Source organism: Phacochoerus africanus, chromosome 4 (genome assembly GCF_016906955.1).
Source record: "Phacochoerus africanus isolate WHEZ1 chromosome 4, ROS_Pafr_v1, whole genome shotgun sequence".
Lineage (NCBI taxonomy): Eukaryota > Metazoa > Chordata > Mammalia > Artiodactyla > Suidae > Phacochoerus > Phacochoerus africanus.
The window spans coordinates 14478854-14497800 of record NC_062547.1 but is presented as its reverse complement, the minus strand read 5'-3'; the positions used below and the strand labels follow the sequence as shown (position 1 = coordinate 14497800).

Below are 18947 nucleotides of genomic sequence, written 5' to 3'. Positions count from 1 at the left end.
CATCAAAACCATGAGACATCACGATGTCTTTAAATATTCCTTACTCAAGCTATAAATTGATGGGGTGGATTTTCCAAATAGCTTTAGACTAAAATCTAAAAAGTCACAAAAATTCACTTCTCAGATCTAACAAGACTTGTTTAATAAATTGGTGAGTTAATTATTTCAAAAAGTTGTTTTCTTATATGTACGGACATTTTTGATATTAAAGAGTAAGTAGATGTTTAAAATAATTTTTAAAATAGGAGTTTTTCCATTCAGTACAGTAAAACAAAACAAAAAGCATCTACTTGTTGGAATCCGATTTTCAAAAATATTTAAAATGACAGTCATATAAACAGTACACAAGATATGAGGAAGTGTTTCTCCTGTATAGTAATGAAATAAATACAGAACAAGATAACCTTTGTTTTATTAGGTTTTTAAAATATGGTGCTTAAAAAGATGTAAATGATCACTATAGGCAAGTTCTGATGAAACTGATGGTCAGGGAATATGCTCATGGAAATTAAAATTTGCTAAACTGTTCTAGAATGTCTCACACTAATAAGTCCCAAAATACTACTTTTAGTTACTTACTAAAGGAAAGAAATCAATGTGTATTCTGCATTACTTCAAAAAAAAATCGTGAATAGTGAAAAAAATCATGAATAGTGTGAACAGAGGAGGAAATAGTTGAATAAATATGGGTGGGTGAATACGGTAGATTATTATCAAGCTATTTATAGTAAGGATATGTGACAAATACTGGCTGAATGATTGGTATAATCCCAATACTTTTCAAGGTATTTTATAGGTATTATCTTGTTTCTTCTTTACAAACACATGAGGCAGGTATTACTACTGTCACTTTGCAGACAAGGACATTGAGGATCAAAGAGATTAAGAAATGGTCACATGGCCACAAATCTAGTAAATTTCTGAACACAAATTCAGAATTACTTTTCCAAAATCTAAATGTTTACTATCACATAATCTTCAACTGAAAAGTTATAATGACAAAAACTAGAAAAATTAAAAGCATTAAAAATATTAAATATTTGCGATATAGTCTGAAGGGGAAAATATACCGACACGTGAAAATAAAATACATTGTCCATATCCTGGTTTTCAAATACCATCCACTCATAAAAGATAGCAGAGCTCCTTGGAACAGTGGTTTTTTTCTAGAGCTGAGTCTGGGAAAGATAAACCTGGAGCATATTGTGCTACCAGGATCTAGGAAGTGAAAACAGAACAAACAAAAAAAGACAGGAGCTTGACCTAAAGGCAAAGCACACGGAAACTAATTCAATGATGGTTCCATTAGCAAAGCTAGAATGATTTGAGGAAGCAAGTAAGTGGTACTGGTATTGGCTAATAACACCAAAAAAAAAAAATAATGATCAATAAACGTATATTGGTATAAATAAATAAAAATAAATAAGAACTTATCTTTACAGAATAATTTCAATTAAAATATGGTAAAAGAATAAAGAAAATGGCAATTTACTGTGAAAACATCACCATAGAAATTGGTAGAGGCAACATATTGATGGATGCCAAAAAATATAAATGAAATATTTACATAGTCTAAGTTTTCCTCCATGTATGTAATGTATATGTATGTACATTATATCTGTATCTGTCTGTCTGTCTATCTATCTATCTATCCATCCGTCTATCTAGGTGACAAGGTAAAGCATCATAACCTTACAGTAAAGAAGTCTGGCAGACACTACATGAACTAAATCATCAAGTTTAAAATCACTAGCAGTTTCACTAATGAACATCATCCATACTCATTGTATGAAAAGGCATACATATCACAGTGCTGGTAGTTTTTCCTGTAATAAATAACTTTAAGTTAATTATGAAAAGACCCCAGGCCAACTTAATTTGAGAGACATTCTGCAAAGTACTTGACCAGAAATCTTGAAAAGCATCACAGTCAGGAAAGAAAAGAAAATGGGACAGCCACAGATTGCAGAAAACTAAAAAGACAGGACCCTAATTGCAGCATGATATTCTCAATTGGATCCTGGGACAACAACAACAAAAAGGACTTTGTGGGAATAACTGGTGAAAGTGAATAAAATCTGTAATTTAGTTAATATTAATGCATCAATGTAAACTAATTTTTGTTAAAAATTGTGCTGTAACCATGTAACATGTTAGCATCTATGTTGCTGGGTAGAGTGCATATGGAAACTATATGTCTGAAAATATCTAAATAAAAAGTTAAGTATAGATGATTAACAACTACAACTCCAAATGTGTTTATAAGATATATGAATTGAATTGAGCAAGCACTTATTACATGTCCATTGAGCCTATAACATGGTCAACCATAGCCCCTCTACCAATTCTGTATTGGTAGCTACAATACCTACTAGCACAACAAATATCAGAATATTGGGAAAACAGACAAATTTTGAGTCTTGAAAGAGGCAATCAACTCAAAGTAATGTATATGTAGAGACACTTATTCTCATCTTTGCAATCCCACACAAAGCACACTATCTATCATTTAATAGCTGTTTAATAAAAGTATGTTAAGAATAAGTAAGATCAGGAGTTCCCGTCGTAGAGCAGTGGTTAAAGAATCTGACTAGGAACCACGAGGTTGTGGGTTTGATCCCTGGCATTGCTCAGTGGATTAAGGATATGGCGTTTCCACAAGCTGTGGTGTAGGTCGCAGACACAGCTGAGATCCCTCGTTGCTGTAAGATGTGGCGTAAGCCAGTGTCTACAGCTCTGACTGGACCCCTAGCCTGGGAAACTCCATATGCCATGGGTGAGGCTCTAGAAAAGGAAAAAAAGACAAAAAAATAAAAGAAGAAGAAGAAGAAGTAAGATCAGAGTTTCCTGGTGGCCTTGCATTAGGGATCCAGCTTTGTCACTTCTGTGGCTAAGGTCACTGCTCTGGTATGGGTTGGAACCTTGCCCTGGGAAATTCCACATACCACAAGTGTAGCCAAAAGACAAAGTAAGATTAATGGATGGCAATTTGAAGTTGCAGGTATACAACCCAATTCTTTCAAAGTTTTGTTTTTCCAAGACATAGTATAGTGGAAAAATGTAACCATTTTTTGATATAATATGTGAATATGTTGATCACTATTTAAGTGATATGGCCCTTCTGTAATAGATTTCATTCCCCTTTTTAAATATCTATTGTGAGATATATCTTTTTTTCTTCAATGGAGAATCTGTCTTGCTTCATCACTGTAATACATAATCCTTTCTAAAGATGAGTAAAATAGGAGAATATAGTAACAGTAGAAAATTAACTTAATTAGACAAGTCTGTGAGATACATATAACCGAGCATTTGGAAATAGTCCATGGATATGAGGCATTTTGAAAATTTTACTTTTGTGAATCAATCTAAGACTTACCAACCCAGAATCTTAATAGGTGTGTGGCCTAGGAAGCTGCTTTTTTAAAAAAAGAATAATAGTGTAATTAAAGTTTTTGAAGTACTGACTGATTAGCTGAGCACGAAACTGAGAACATGGGCTTTAACTGTACTTAAGATTTTTTATTTTCCTAGATGGTGTACTTATCCTCAACCAATTGTTTTGTGTATGCCACATTATACACAATCAATTAAAAATCGCTGAATACCTGCATTAAAAATAAGTGCGTGTAATATATATATGTATGTGTGTATATATATATGATTTATTGACATAGGTGGAAGCATAATTTCAGTGTATATTAACACCTTTAAATCAGATAGGAAAGCTCACTTCTCTTTCCTGGGAGAGTTTATCTTGACTGTCAGGCAGGGGCAGTAGTTATCTGATATCTTCTAATACCATATATCTCACTTATATTTCATAATGTTTTAGAAAAGGTGTTATATATGGATGTGTGTTTGTATATAACATATAAATATCAAAATAAATAGAAAAATTTAAAACTATGTTATTGCAGTTTTTAGTCTATCTATGGACACTGACATGGAAAAACACAAAAGTAAGGAATATTTATTTCCAAGTCATTTCCATTGGAGATGTCTCCCAGGCAAAATAAAAATAAACCTTTGGGTACAATTAAAATACAAATCTCAAGAGATCAAAGATGCTAATTAACCAGTTCCTTTATGATCTATGTTTGTGTTTAAAAAGAGATACTGATATAAAGACTGCTTAACTCTAGCTTTCAGAAGACAATCCTTTGGCATGGGACAGTCTTAGAAATATACTATGAACAAAATTAATCCTGAATACAAATCTAAATTTGAACCTAAAAAAAGAAGGCACATAAAATAATCGCTTTGTCAATTTGGCTCTGATTTGTATTCTATCAATGGAAGGTACTATACATATTATCAAGAAATGTTGTCAAAACCACCAACATTTTTTCCATCAACTTCCTAATATCATTAGGTGTCCATTATATAGGAGATAGAGCTCAGTGGTTAACAATAGCAGCAGCGATAACATCAGATTCAAGATATTCTATTGAGAATCCATGGGATTCAAAATTGTTGAAGCAAACATAGCTATATGCCAAAAATATATGGTGAATTCTGCAAATATTGCACAATGTTTTCTTTTCTTGTTGCCTGATCTTAAACCTGAAAATAGCTGGCAGAGAGCTGAAAGAGAAGGGAGTTTCCTCCTGAGGACTAAATCCCAGGTAAGTCTTATTTGTCATCTTCTTCATTATTGCGTGTGTGCGTGCATGTGTGTTTCTCACACTGAGAATTTTTTTCTTTTCACAAAGGCCTATGTCTTCCAGTAAGCTTTAAGAAAAGTACCTTTGATGACAAGCAAGAGGAAAATGCTGCCATTGACTAAATACTAATTAAAGGAAAGAATGGACAAATAGGAACACTGTGAACTTGAGAGATACTAAGTTATTAAATATACTTAATATTACATCAAGTCCTTTTGGGTTACTCCAGCAGAGTGCTAAATACCTGAAACAAACTTGCATTAACTTCATGCTAGTTTCAGTTCTGGATATTTATCACACACGTATGTCAATATAATGAAGGAAATAAGTTCTCTAATTTCTAGAGTAATCACCTTATATTTTATTTTTTTTTAAATATAACAAGTCATATTTATTTCACTCTTTGTAGGCTTTTTATCATTGACTTGAAAAGTTCCATATTGGAATGAATTAGCTATCCTCTGAGGTCCATGTGCTTCACGTTGGAAACAAACGTGGTTGCTAAGCACACATAGAAAACTATTTGGCTCTGGTATAGATTATATTCCTCATTTGGTGGTATCTCACCAACTGAAAGAAAGGATACGAGATTAAAAAAAAAAGGTATAGAGAATTTTAGCATTAACATAAAATAAGCATGCTGCTTCTTTCCTTTTTATATATGTTTTTATATACTTTATAACTTTATAGTGTGTATTCATATAATGTATAAATATGTATATCTATTTTACAAAATTTAACAAAATTTATTGATTCCAAGAACTATTAAAATGTGTCCATTGAAGGTCTCATTAAGCTCTTAAAGCAATCTGTTAAAGTAGCGGTTAAAAGCTGAAATTTTAAGACTGCGGCACAAAGGTATTTTTAAATTCACAAATTACAGATCCTACTTTCCTAAATAACCCTTACATTTTCTAAGAATTCAGTATAATTTATTCCAGGAGGCAAATTTCAACATGTGTTACCTGGGGTCAACCAGGGTGGAAGCTGGGTGGAATCTCTTCAAAATCAATTCCCGATAGATGCCTTTTGGAGTGCAACCAATTCTGCACAACTGCGAAATTTGAAAAATTTTAATTCATGTGTGTCAGATCTTTAAAGATTAAAAATTATATATAAATTCTCGATTAACTTGAAATCATTAATATTCACATCTCACCGGTCACTCTCCCCTTGTGGGAGGCTAAGTCTGTGTTGACTATCAAGCCTTCAGACTTGCATCCTTCTCTAACTTCCATTACTGTTATTTGGCAGGTAAGTCAAAGGCCTGAGTTGATAGAAATGACGGGGAGCAATTTCACGGAGGTGGCTTTCTTCATCCTCTCTGGATTTGCAAATCGCCCTGAGCTGCAAATCAGACTTTTCTTGATGTTTCTTTTTATTTATCTATTCATTGTTTTGGGGAACCTCGGACTGATTGTATTAATTAAAATCGACTCTCAGCTTCACACACCCATGTATTTTTTCCTTAGCAACTTAGCATTCATTGACATATTTTATTCCTCTACTGTAACACCCAAGGCACTGGTGAATTTCCTGTCAAATCAGAAAACCATCTCCTTCGCTGGCTGCTTTGTCCAAATGTACTTTTTTGTGGGCTTGGTGTGTAGTGAGTGTTTTCTTCTGGGATCAATGGCCTGTGACCGCTATGTTGCAATCTGCAATCCCTTATTGTATTCAGTGGTTATGTCACAGAAAGTGTGTATCTGGCTGGGAGCAATACCATATATAGTAGGCTTCACCAATTCTCTGATATCCATCTGTGTGATCAGCAGTTTGGCATTCTGTGATATCAGCATCAATCACTTTTTCTGTGACACCACAGCTCTTTTGGCCTTGTCCTGTGTGGATATATTCAGCACAGAAATGGTGATCTTTGTTTTGGCTGGGTTCACCATTCTTAGTTCTTTCTTCATCATCATCACCACTTACATTGTCATCGTCTCAGCCATCCTGAAGATCAGGTCTACAGCAGGCAGACAGAAGGCCTTTTCCACCTGTGCATCCCACCTCCTGGGTGTGACCATCTTCTATGGGTCCCTGATTTTCACATATTTGCAGCCTGATAACACATCATCCTTGACCCAGGCACAGGTGGCATCTGTATTCTATACCATCGTCATTCCAATGCTGAATCCACTCATCTATAGTTTGAGGAACAAAGATGTAAAAAGTGCTCTCCTGAGAGCCATGCAAAGAAAACACTTTGCATGACAAATCTCTTCATGTTTCAATTAAAGGAAATCTGGCCGGTTTCAAGCATTCCATTGCTCCAACATTTACGAAAACACTAGAATATCTCCCAAAAGCCTAACACGAAATAACTAATAACAGAGTCTTAAAATGTGAGAGACAAATTATTATTGAATGTGTATGAAATACCAAATCATCATCTTAAAAGTTCATTTCAGTACATTATTCAGACACACACATGCACAAATAAGAAAGCCACTGACTGGTAATTGAATCTTCCGCTGAACTTTCTTGAGTGAGCATGCTGTCCTAGTAATATCATTAACAAGAAATTATTGCTGAAAGTCAGAGAGCAAAAGAAAGTGCAGCATTACCAAAAGCAAATGTAAGTCCAGGGTTGAACAGATTGAGATGCTGAAGTTATTTCAGTGGTGACCAATGATAACAAAAGACATTTCACTCTAACAGTTATAATTTTGATCATTTATTTCTGAAACATGATTTTGATTACATAGAAAAGAGATGCACATATGGAGTTTGGTCTCCATCAAAAAGAGTGGTTTAATTTCTTCATCACCTTGCTGTGCCTCCCTAAGTTCAAAGACTTGATAAACTTTTAAATGCGTGTGTCTGTGTGTGTGTTTGTGTAGATAAATGAAGTGCTAGCAGTAGCATAATTCCTGAGGCATTTCACAGGTATCTGTAGAGATTCTCATTTTTCTGAAAAAAGAAAAAAAAAAAAGCTTCACCAGGTCTCTGGTATTAAAAGGAGAATCCGAGTTTCCCTTTTATTTTTCCTGGAAAAGAGACTTAAATTAAATCTCATTTAATGAACTCTCCCAGGCATGGTTACAAAATGACCTCTGGAAAAGTTGTAACCCTCATTACTGCTTTACTGAGCGTGAGTCATTGAGTAGTAACCAAAGGAGTTGGACCATAGCATTTAAAATATGTTTTGAAAGGAATTTGATTAGGTGCTTTTAAAAGAATATGCATGTTTATGATGTTTCTCTCTCTCCAACAAGTTTGTAAGCTCTCTGCCAGGAGACCTTGCTTTGTTATATTTTTGCTCTCCACTGCACATTGCTAATGTATCACATATACAATGTGTAATTAAATATTTCTTTGCTTCTTATTTGCTTGTGGAAGCACAGTGATGGATGCATTGAGGTCAAAGATTCTACCTTAGAGATGTTGATATCTTTCCTTGGTATTTGGAGAGTTGTATGCATTTTGGCATTCAAAAACACATTAGTTGGGTGTTCCCTTCATGGCTCATGGTTAACAAACCTGACTTGGATCCATGAGGATGTGGATTTGATCCCTGGCCTCGCTCAGTGGGTTAAGGATCCTGCGTTGCTGTGGCTGTGGTGTAGGCTGGCAGCTACAGTTCCAATTCGACCCCTAAACTGGGAACTTGCATACACCCTGGGTGTGGACCTAAAAAAAAGCCAAAAAAAAAAAACCCAAAAAAACCCCAAACAAAGAAACAATAGTTTAGATGAAACTTCTATTTCTAGGATTCTTGCAAAATCCTATCCTATTTACATATTAAAATGGCATAGTAGTTAACAGATTTCTTTTCAAATGATTTTTCCTTTTGGTTAAGATATGGAAATGAGTATATATAGATTTCTACATTGTCTGTATGATTTCAAATCCTTGGAATCAACTGGTTAAGACTCTAATATATCTTACATCACAAACAAACCACCTATGAAAACAATCAGCCTTCAGTCTTGGGAGTTAAGTAGCTTAACATAATTCATGTGAAAAGATCTGTGTATGCACACATATATATTTGGTTTCAACTTTTTAATTTTCTTCTCTGATTTACAAGTTTCTGATCCCTGCAAACTCATTTTATAAAGTAATATACTACATTATCAACCATTGTTAAGTGACAACTTGAAACATACTATGCATTATTCTAGGGATATATCGAGGCTACTGTCTTATCAGTCATTTCCTTTGTTAAGTCTACATGAATTTTTTTCCTTCTAAGCACAGAGTCTAATTCAGATTGGTTGCTCTCAAGTTATTCCTCATCATCATGAAGAACTATTAAACTGATTATATTTCCTTTTTTTTTTTTTTTTTTGTCTTTTCAGGGCCGTACCCATGGCATATGGAGGTTCCCAAGCTAGGGGTCTAATCGGAGCTGTAGCTGCTGGCCTACACCACAGCCTCAGCAATGCCAGATCCGAGCCATGTCTGCAACTACACCACAGCTCATGGCAATGCTGGATCCTTAACCCACTGAGCGAGGCCAGGGATCAAACCGGCAACCTCAAGGTTCCTAGTCAGATTCGTTTCCACTGTGCCGTGATGGGAACTCCCCTTTCTTTCCTTTTATGAAAATGAAGATTTTCATTCATGCATTGTTCAATTTTTTTTTTTAGTTGTCTGAAATATCATGACTATTGAACTTTATATTTACCTCAGGTCTAATTATATGTATGATATTTATTTTCACTTGTGTTGACTATGTATCCTTCGGTAGATAATTGCAAGATTTTATAATTTTTAGTATCAATAAAATTATGTATCTAATAGTTGTTTTTATGTTTTAATGTTTCTTGTCTTTGAAAGCAAAAACATGCCATACTTTTCTCACTAATCATAAGTAGAAAAAAACTTATTTGTCCAAATTTATGACTAAATTTCCATGTATATTTTTTAATATTCTCTTTATATTTATGCCCGTATAACTTCCATCATTCTCTCTCCTAGATGCTCTTTCTATACTTTCCCTCTAGAACCTGTAATACACATCCGTCCAGAATGGGCCATTTTTATCTTTGCATTTTCTCCAGTCTTTCCTCTGCCAGACTCTCTCCAGACCTTTGCACTTGACCAGGCCAGATGATCAATTCAGTAAGGTTTGGAACAATGTCCCCAAAGTGATCATGTGATCATAATGTGTAAAATGACCCAGATATTTTCTTTTTTTCTTTATGCTAAAAAAAAAAAGACACTCAGTTTAAAATGTTTGATTTATCAGGCTTCAAAATAAAAATACTGAGTGTTTTTTCAGTTTATTTAAACTGTAGTGCCCTTGAAATGTACCTATTAACATTTGCATTCCTCAAGTTTGCATTCTATTTCACCAATTTAAAACATTTTTTCTATCAAAATAAAGAAAAAATAAAAATTATGTTTCTTTTCTTTTCTTTTTTTCTTTTTTCTTTTTTTTTTTTTGGTTGTGCCCATGGCCTGCAGAAGTTCCCAGGTCAGGGATCCAGGGATCAAATTCACGCCCCCAGCAGCAACGCTAGTTTCTGCAGTGACAATGCTGAATCCTTAACCAGCTGTACCACAGGAGAATTCCTTAATTTCTTTTACTTCAAGAAGGATTATAGAAATTCCTGAAGAACCAAATTACTCGATGAAAGTAAAATGAAATTGACTTTTTTTTTGTCTTTTTGCCTTTTCTAAGGCCGCTCCCATGGCATATGGAGGTTCCCAGGCTAAGGGTCTAATCGGAGTTGTAGCTGATGGCCTACGCCAGAGCCACAGCAACACCAGATCCGAGCCGTGTCTGTGACCTACAGCACAGCTTACTGCAATGTTAGATCCTTAACCCACTGAGCAAGGCAAGGGATTAAACCCACAACCTCATGGTTCCTAGGATTCATTAACCACTGAGCCGCGATGGGAACTCCGAAAATGACTTTTTAATAGTAGGCAGTCAGACTCACTCTTTTGACCATACGCAAAGTTTAGAGGTCAGTTCAGAAATGAATTCCAAATAGTATTTGAATTGGAAAAAGTACTGTAAAGTTAAGATTTTACATAGGATATTTGCATTTCAAAATATGGGAAAAAGGAATGGGCTGAGAATCTAAAAATAACTAAAGAAGATAAATAAGAAAGAAAAACACAATTTAGAAAAAATACAGAAATATTGGTATTGCAAAACATGAATATATTAGAGAAAAATACAACTAATTTTATATTTATTCCATATAAGAAATTCTTCTGAAAAGACAAAAAATATCAGTGTGAGTCAAAATACAATCGCCAGTGTATTACATTTTTCACACAATTTTTACCAAAATAAAGTGATGCAAAACACTGGGATAGGATAACTAATTTTATAGAATGTTGTTTTTACTCTTCCGTTTGCCTGATTCTCACCTTCTCCAGATACTTTTTGTATTTTCTACTTAACTTCTTTCAATGTGACCATATCACTGACACCTCTGATGAAATTTCCCTAAGGAAAACAAAAATTTTTAATATTATGGCCATGCCCACAGCACATGGAAGTTTGAAGGGGAGCCACAGATGCACCAACGCTGGATCCTTTAACCATTGCACTACGCCAGGAATCCAACCTGCACTTCTGCTGTGACCAGAGCCACTGCACCCTGCACTTGGTTTCTTAAGGCACTGCACCACAGTAGGAACTCCAAAATTTGTTTTTTTAAAAGAAGAGATCCAATCTTCTCCATGCATCCTCGGCTCTTTGTTTTTCTCCAAAACACTTATCACCATAGACAAGCAAATACTTCACTATTGTTTCTCCTGCCACACCTCCCACAACATAAACTAGCACTCTTACTACCTAGTACTCTCTGCCCCTCAGGTTGCAGGGCCCATCCACTGCATGGGGCCTCTGCACCGACGTCCCCCTGTCTGGACCACTCCCTCCCAGGCATCTGCATGACTAACTCTTCCCTCCTCCAAATCTTTGCTCAGATTCCAGTTTTGTATTTAAGCTTCCCTTGACCATACTATTTCTGATTGCTCTCTCATGCCCCTACCCCAGAACTTCCTTCCTCCAAGCTATTTCATGTTTATTTTTTGATAGCACTTTTCATCTTCTAACATGTTATATGACTATTTTTTTGTATTTTTCCTGTTTCCCTCAGCTGTGAACTTATAATCTATGATGTTATAATTGATCAGGTCAGACATACATATCAACGTTTGACTTTTTTTTCCCAGCATCTGTGAGTCAATTATACTAGTGGATTAATCTATAAATTTAAATCCATGAATTTCAATTAATTAATCCATGAATTAATTGATAAATTGATTAATCCATAAATTTCACTAAGTTACCAAATTTAACTTAAAGGAGTCACATTTTCTGACTGCAATGAAGTACAATATAAAGTTGATATGTAAAGAATAAAAATATATCTTTTAGCTTGAACTTAAATTTTTTTAAATATTGAATTATTCTTACAACAAGAAATTTAAAAATTTAACTTTAGATTATCTATTCAATATGCCACAATAAGAATAATTAATATCACTATGTACATATCAAATTTAAAACAACACTCAGGTAACAATAAGTAAATAAAACACATAGATATTACTGTGATAGAGAGAAAACAATGAATTCAACCTGAACGGGAAAAGAAGTGCTATGACAAAATTTGCCTCTTCAGTTTAAGGATTATTTTAAGCTGGTTATTTTTAAGACACAGCAGACACAGGAGATGTTCTGAAAACTGAGTGGAATTTACCCTTTTGTAAGAGATATTTACATTTAAAATGGAAACCTCAGGAGTTCTCATCATGGCATAGAGGAAAGGAATCCAACTAAGAATCATGAGATTGCAAGTTTGATCCCTGGTCTTGCTCAGTGGGTTACGGATCTGGCATTGCCATGAGCTGTGGTGTAGGTTCCAGACTCAACTGGGATCCTTATTGGCTGTGGCTGTGATGTAGGCTGGCAGCTGTAGCTCTGATTCGACCCCTAGCCTGGGAATCTCCATATGCCAGGGTGCAGGGGGGGATATGGCCCTACAAAGCAAAAAAAAAAAAAAAAAAAAAATGGAAATCATTTTTAAAGATGTCTCTCTCTCTGTATCAAGAACAAGAAGATAACTAAGTATCTAGAAACTCTTTTCAGTGAAGAGGCTTGGAATTGAACCAGCATTAACAAATATGCCATTGTTTACTGTTTTTTCCTTCCTCCCATCCCACCCCCCAATCATCTTTTGTCTTTAGCCTGATATGGTATTTAAGGTGATGGCTTGGGCCATTTAAAGGAGTCACTCAGTATTCCTGGGTGTCACCCATGTAAACAGGGGTATAAATGTTATTAAATTTCTGCTTCTTTTTCTCCTATTAGTCTTTCCTTCATTTGAGTGGGTGGGTCTCAGTCAAAAACCAAGAAGAATAGAAGGAAAATTGATTGCCGTTCTCCATAATCCTAGTAAAGTAGGGGAAGAATGATAAGATTTAGATAAAAATTAATGGATTAGAAGACCAAAAAAATAACATTTATCCAATAAAGATTTTTTCATGAGTTAAAGAAAGTAACTAGAATAAGCCAAGAAAGAAAGAAAAACACATATATATATATGTGCATACATATGCATAGTTAAATATATATATGTATACATATATATACACACATACTTAGGTTAAAAGATATTTAACATCTCCGATCACATGGTTTCCTCCATGACACAATAAATGGTATAAGTATAGCTTAAAGTCAGATTCCCTTCATGGTTCAGTGGGTTAAGGACTTGGGGTTTTCACTGCTGTAGCTTGGGAGTTTCAGTCCCCAGACCAGGAAATTTGCATGCTATTGGCATGGCCAAAAAAAAAAAAAAAAAAAGTAGCCTAAAACCATAAGCAACACTAACCATGAACAAAAAATAGGGAAAATATTGAGAAACACTTGCTTCTGGTAAATTTTGCAGTCACCATGGCTTTTGAGGTAGTATTTACATTGAAAATTATTATTATTATTGTTGTTGTTATTATTATTATCATTTGCTTCATAGGGCCCCACCTGTGGCATATGGAGTTTCCCAGGTGAGGGGTCAAATCAGAGCTGTAGCTGATAGCCTATGCCACAGCCACTGCAATTCCAATCTAAGCCACATCTGCAACCTCCGCCACAGCTCACAGCAACACCAGATCCTTAACCCACTGAGTGAGGCCAGGGATCAAGCCTACATCCTCGTGGATACCAGTCAGATTCGTTTCTACTGAGCCATGAAGGGAACATCTTACCATAGGTCTCTCATTTGGTTTGATTCTCAAAGTTGCCTACAGTCAAATAGATTTATGCTGGCTCTTTAACCTCCAAATAAGCCTGTTTCAGCAGCACTAACTTTCAATGAATAGAACGGCCTTTCATCAAAGATATAACACATGCAAAATGTGCTCCTTAATCCACCCCAAAATGTTATCTCCTAAAACTCTGGAGTATGAGGGGACTCTTCTGTAAGAGTCACTTTTAAATATACACAATCGTTAATTTAATTATAATGAGTTAATGAAAAATCTACAAATTATTGGTTTTATGCAAGGCTAATATAACTTTGTTCAGAGTATATTATGAAATATTAGTTATGAATTTAGGATGGATACTGAATATACAGTACAATAATAATTATGCAAATCTAGAGGCTTACAAATAAACAGTTTATGAACAAAAATATCGGAGAAAAATGTATCGAGATGTTTCAACAGTTTTGAATTGTTTTTATATTGGTCTTTGCATTTGTTTCTAATGAATATATTTACTCCTATATATTATCACACATTTAAATATAAAAGTTTCTTTGAGAAAAAATGTATCATTCTATCCCTCATGGTTTCAGTCCTAGAAATTGAATTAATTAATTAAGTGTTTCTCTAGAAAGTGTTTCTCTGCCACCCCAAGCATTAATTTAGATATCACAAAGGAAGACCAAAACATTAGGACCTTCTTTGTGGAAGGGAAAAGACAAGTAGCCTCTCAAAACCTAGCAGAGGTACATTGCATCTTCGAACTTTTGTCCTTGGAAATATTCCAAGTAAACTTCCTTGGAAACTGGTCCACAGGGATGGCCAAATGTTGCATTATCATCATTCCACAGTATATGAGGCCCTGGAATTAGCAGGATGAGTGGCAAGACATACTCTTCTCTGGTTATGCACACAGTCGATCCCTGATATTTGTTTTAGATAGAGCTTCCTGGAAAATTTTGCCATTGATCAGGGGCTGAACACAATTTCTAGGTTGATTCCCTTCGGGGGAAAAAAATGAATGCACTAAAACTTAAAAACTCTTCTCATAGAAAAAAAATGTGTTATGGCAATGTGCTACTTAAATAGTCTTCATGTCTTATTTATGAAAAAAATTTGTGGTTTGCCTATGGCTAAAGAGACAATATAGGAAGACAGTGTTTTTGCACCAATTTTGACTCCTGGTAAGTATTATTTTCAAACTTAGAAGATTTTCCTTAGGATAAAATAAAACTGGGACATTATCAGAAGAATATACATACAGACACTATAATGACATTACCCTACGTCATGCCAGGGCTTGTGGAACTAGAAATACAGAGTTGACGTAATCAGGATACAAAAGCAATACACATATTTTAGAAATATATTTTGGAAGAATTTTTATATGAATGGTCAAATTAGGAAATCATAACTTTTGGAAGCTAATATTAATATGTGGTCTATCTTTTTAATGTACCCTATAACATCTAATAATTTTGAAATTTATTTAGTGTTCATATTAAATAATATTGGAAATATAAAGAGAGCACATGGTGGATTAAAACTATTATTCTGTAATTTTTTATTATACACCTAGAATTTTTTTCCCACAGGTTTGCTGAATTTAATTATAAATAGGAACATAGTTATCATAAGCATGCTCTCTGGAGTCAGTCTATCTTGGAAAAATGACAGAACAACATATAATAGTTCTGACACTAGATAAGTTACCTAAATTCTCTATGACCTTTTTCTCATCTAAAATACATGTCTAGGGAGTTCCCGTCGTGGCGCAGTGGTTAACGAATCCGACTAGGAACCATGAGGTTGCAGGTTCCATCCCTGCCCTTGCTCAGTGGGTTAAGGATCCGGCGTTGCCGTGAGCTGTGGTGTAGGTTGCAGATGCGGCTCGGATCCCGCATTGCTGTGGCTCTGGCGTAGGCCGGTGGCTACAGCTCTGATTCGACCCCTAGCCTGGGAACCTCCATATGCCGCAGGAGCGGCCCAAGAAATAGCAAAAAAACTAAAAGACAAAAAAAAAAAAAAAAAAAAAAAAGAAAAGAAAAGAAAAATAAATGTGGCTTTTAAAAAAAATAAAATAAAATAAAATAAAATACATGTCTAATAGTACTACCTAAGGTGTGATAGTCTGTGGAAACATTTTTTTAAATAAAAGGAAGCATTTAGAACAGTGTCCTGCATATTTTAAATATCCAATATATTAGCTTATATATCCAAATGCCAATTTATAACTATTTCTGTATTTGGAAATCACATTAAGATTTTTCTCTGTGAATTCTGTAAATCATTCTTATTATCACTTTGAGAAACACTAAACTAATAAAAATATGTCCTGTCTTTCATATAAATAGAAACATTTTTGAAGTCGTCCCTCCTAAGCATCAACTTTGATTTCTCAACGGTTTAGAGCAGGTGGACACTATGGGTAGAAGGAATGACACACACGTGTCTGACTTCATCCTTCTGGGACTGACAGATTCAGAAGCAGTCCAGAGGATGCTGTTCACGCTCTTTCTCCTGATCTACCTGATGACTCTGCTGGGCAATGCAGGGATGATGCTGATAATCCGCCTGGATCTCCAGCTTCACACCCCCATGTACTTCTTCCTCAGCCACCTGTCATTCCTCGACCTCAGTTACTCAACTGTCATCACCCCTCGAACCTTAGGGAACTTACTGACATCCACCAAGTCCATTTCCTACATGAACTGCTTCACCCAGACGTATTTCTTTATCTTCTTGGCTGCCACTGAATGTTTTCTCCTCTCGTCCATGGCCTTTGATCGCCGTGTAGCTATCTGCAATCCTCTGCATTACCCAGTGGTCATGTCCACAAGAAGCTGCTGCTCCCTAGTTTTCGGATCTTATTTCATTGGCTTCATGGACTCCTTTGTCACTGTGCTTTGCATGAGCAGATTGGATTTCTGTGACTCCAATGTGATCCATCACTTTTTCTGTGACACATCCCCAATCTTAGCCTTGTCCTGCACTGACATACAAAGCATAGAAATAGTCATATTCATTTTAGCTGGATCCACACTAGTGGCATCTGTCACCACAATAGTAGTGTCCTATGTGTCTATCCTGTCTACTATCCTGAAAATTACTTCCACTTCGGGAAAGCAAAGAGCCTTCTCTACCTGTGCCTCCCACCTCCTGGGAGTCACTGTCTTTTATGGCACTATGACATTTACTTATTTAAAGCCAAGTAAGTCCTACTCCTTGGGAAGGGATCAAGTGGCTTCTGTTTTTTATACTATTGTCATCCCCATGCTGAATCCCCTCATTTACAGTCTTAGAAACAAAGAAGTGAAAAATGCTTTCATCAGAGTCCTGCAGAAAATAGTGGGCTCTAGGCAAGTAAAATGAGAGTGATACTAAATTTCTGATTTTATCATCACTTTTTTTTCTCTTCCCTACAGTGTATTTCCTTAGTCTCTTTATAGAAACAAATGCATATATATATATATTATTTATTTATTTATTTATTTATTTTTTAACATTAAACCATCCTTTGCTTAACCAAATATAATCTTTTCATTTCTGGGTATATGCCTTTAGAAATCCATATAGGGAATAAAACTCATTGGTGGAGAATTTGACTGCAGAAATCCACAGGGCAGTTAGAAACTATGAAGTATATTAAATCTTTGGTTTAAATTTACATGTTTTTAAGGGCAATGGCCTCATAAAATGAAAAATATAACTGTCCTCTTTTCAATCATAGCATACAAATTCCCATGTATCCTCCAAATTCAAAGAATTGTATTACAGAAAAGAGCTTTGTTTGTGGACTAATGATAATTGTTTTAGATTTTTTTTTAAATTTATCTAGTGGAAACATGAAATAGCAGAGTGATTATGAAAACTTGCTTTGGAACCAAACAGTTCAGGACTTAGATTCTAGATCTGCTACCCTTTTAGCTGTATAACCCCTGAAAAAAATCACCATAACTTTAAGCCTCAAGTTTTCTCAACTGTGGAAGAGACAGACTAATTCCAGATCCATAGATTTACTGTAAAGATTAGATCAGACAATGACCCTAAGGCATTTAAGGTAGTACTAATCAATGCTGGTCATTAGCATTAGAATGCTCACATCCCTGCATCATGCACCTTGGACTTTGCTTAAAGAATGTTCACTTGTGTTTTATAAATTACTTGTGGTTGACTTAAAGGATAAACACACAAACAGCTAAGGAAAAACTCAGCCCTTCATACTTTGGATTTCGAGTGTGATATATTAACATTGGAGAAAATTTGGAAAAGAGTGAAAAATTTAAGGGACTAGAAGTGCCCTCAACAATTATTGACAGCTTTGTATGTGGCCAAGATGGATAGTTACGTGTGATGGGTACATAATGCATACCTGAGCCTTATTTCTGTCCTTTCGTAAGTATTTCTTTGCAACTTTCTGTGTACAGTTAAGATGTTTACCCTTCGATTATTCCTTTGTCATTGAAACCTAAGGTGAATGTGTTCTTGCCACATGGGAAAAATCAAGCTTCTAATTTAGCAATGCTTTAGACCTGAAATGATTGTAAATTCATCACATTAAAAATTTGCATGCAGTGTCTCTCTTTGGTGGCTACCTTATCTTTCTGTCATGTGTCAACAAGCTTCCTTAAATTGCTTCTTTGGTGAACTTCTATAATTCAAAAATAATTCAAATTAATTTTGAATTCAGAAATATTGCCTTTCTCTTGATTTCTATAGGTTTGTCATGCTCATTAGAGAAATTCTTGAATTAAATACGGTATTAATTTATTGTAAATTTTTTAACAGAGACAACTTGTAAAAGCTGTTAATTTATATTTTATTTATATTTTGTGGTAACTTGTAAGCCTTAGTCACTTAGAGTGTTATATTTACCTTTATTTAAAATTTTTTTTCTTCTACATAGTCATGATTTGCAGTTTAGCTCTCTGTTATTTGAAGGGCTATTTAAGAACATAGTTTTCCTTTTTCCTACTATTTAAAATTTTAATTTTTTGACCTTTTATTGATTTCTTTATAGGACTACATTTGATTATTTTTCTCTAAATATTTTTAAATGTTTAGGAGTTCCCATAGTGGTGCAGCAGAAATGAATCT

General features: G+C 34.9%; 2 protein-coding genes across 2 annotated transcripts; both read left to right on the top strand.

Annotated features, from left to right (window-relative positions):
- Nucleotides 1-5948: 5948 nt before the first annotated feature.
- LOC125124021 (olfactory receptor 8I2-like) lies at nt 5949-6881 on the top strand. The gene has a single exon (XM_047774198.1). It carries the CDS (start codon nt 5949-5951, stop codon nt 6879-6881), a length of 933 nt encoding a protein of 310 aa, XP_047630154.1.
- A 9393-nt stretch (nt 6882-16274) lies between these two features.
- LOC125124020 (olfactory receptor 8H1-like) lies at nt 16275-17222 on the top strand. Its single transcript, XM_047774197.1, has one exon. It carries the CDS (start codon nt 16275-16277, stop codon nt 17220-17222), a length of 948 nt encoding a protein of 315 aa, XP_047630153.1.
- The last annotated feature ends 1725 nt before the right edge of the window (nt 17223-18947 follow it).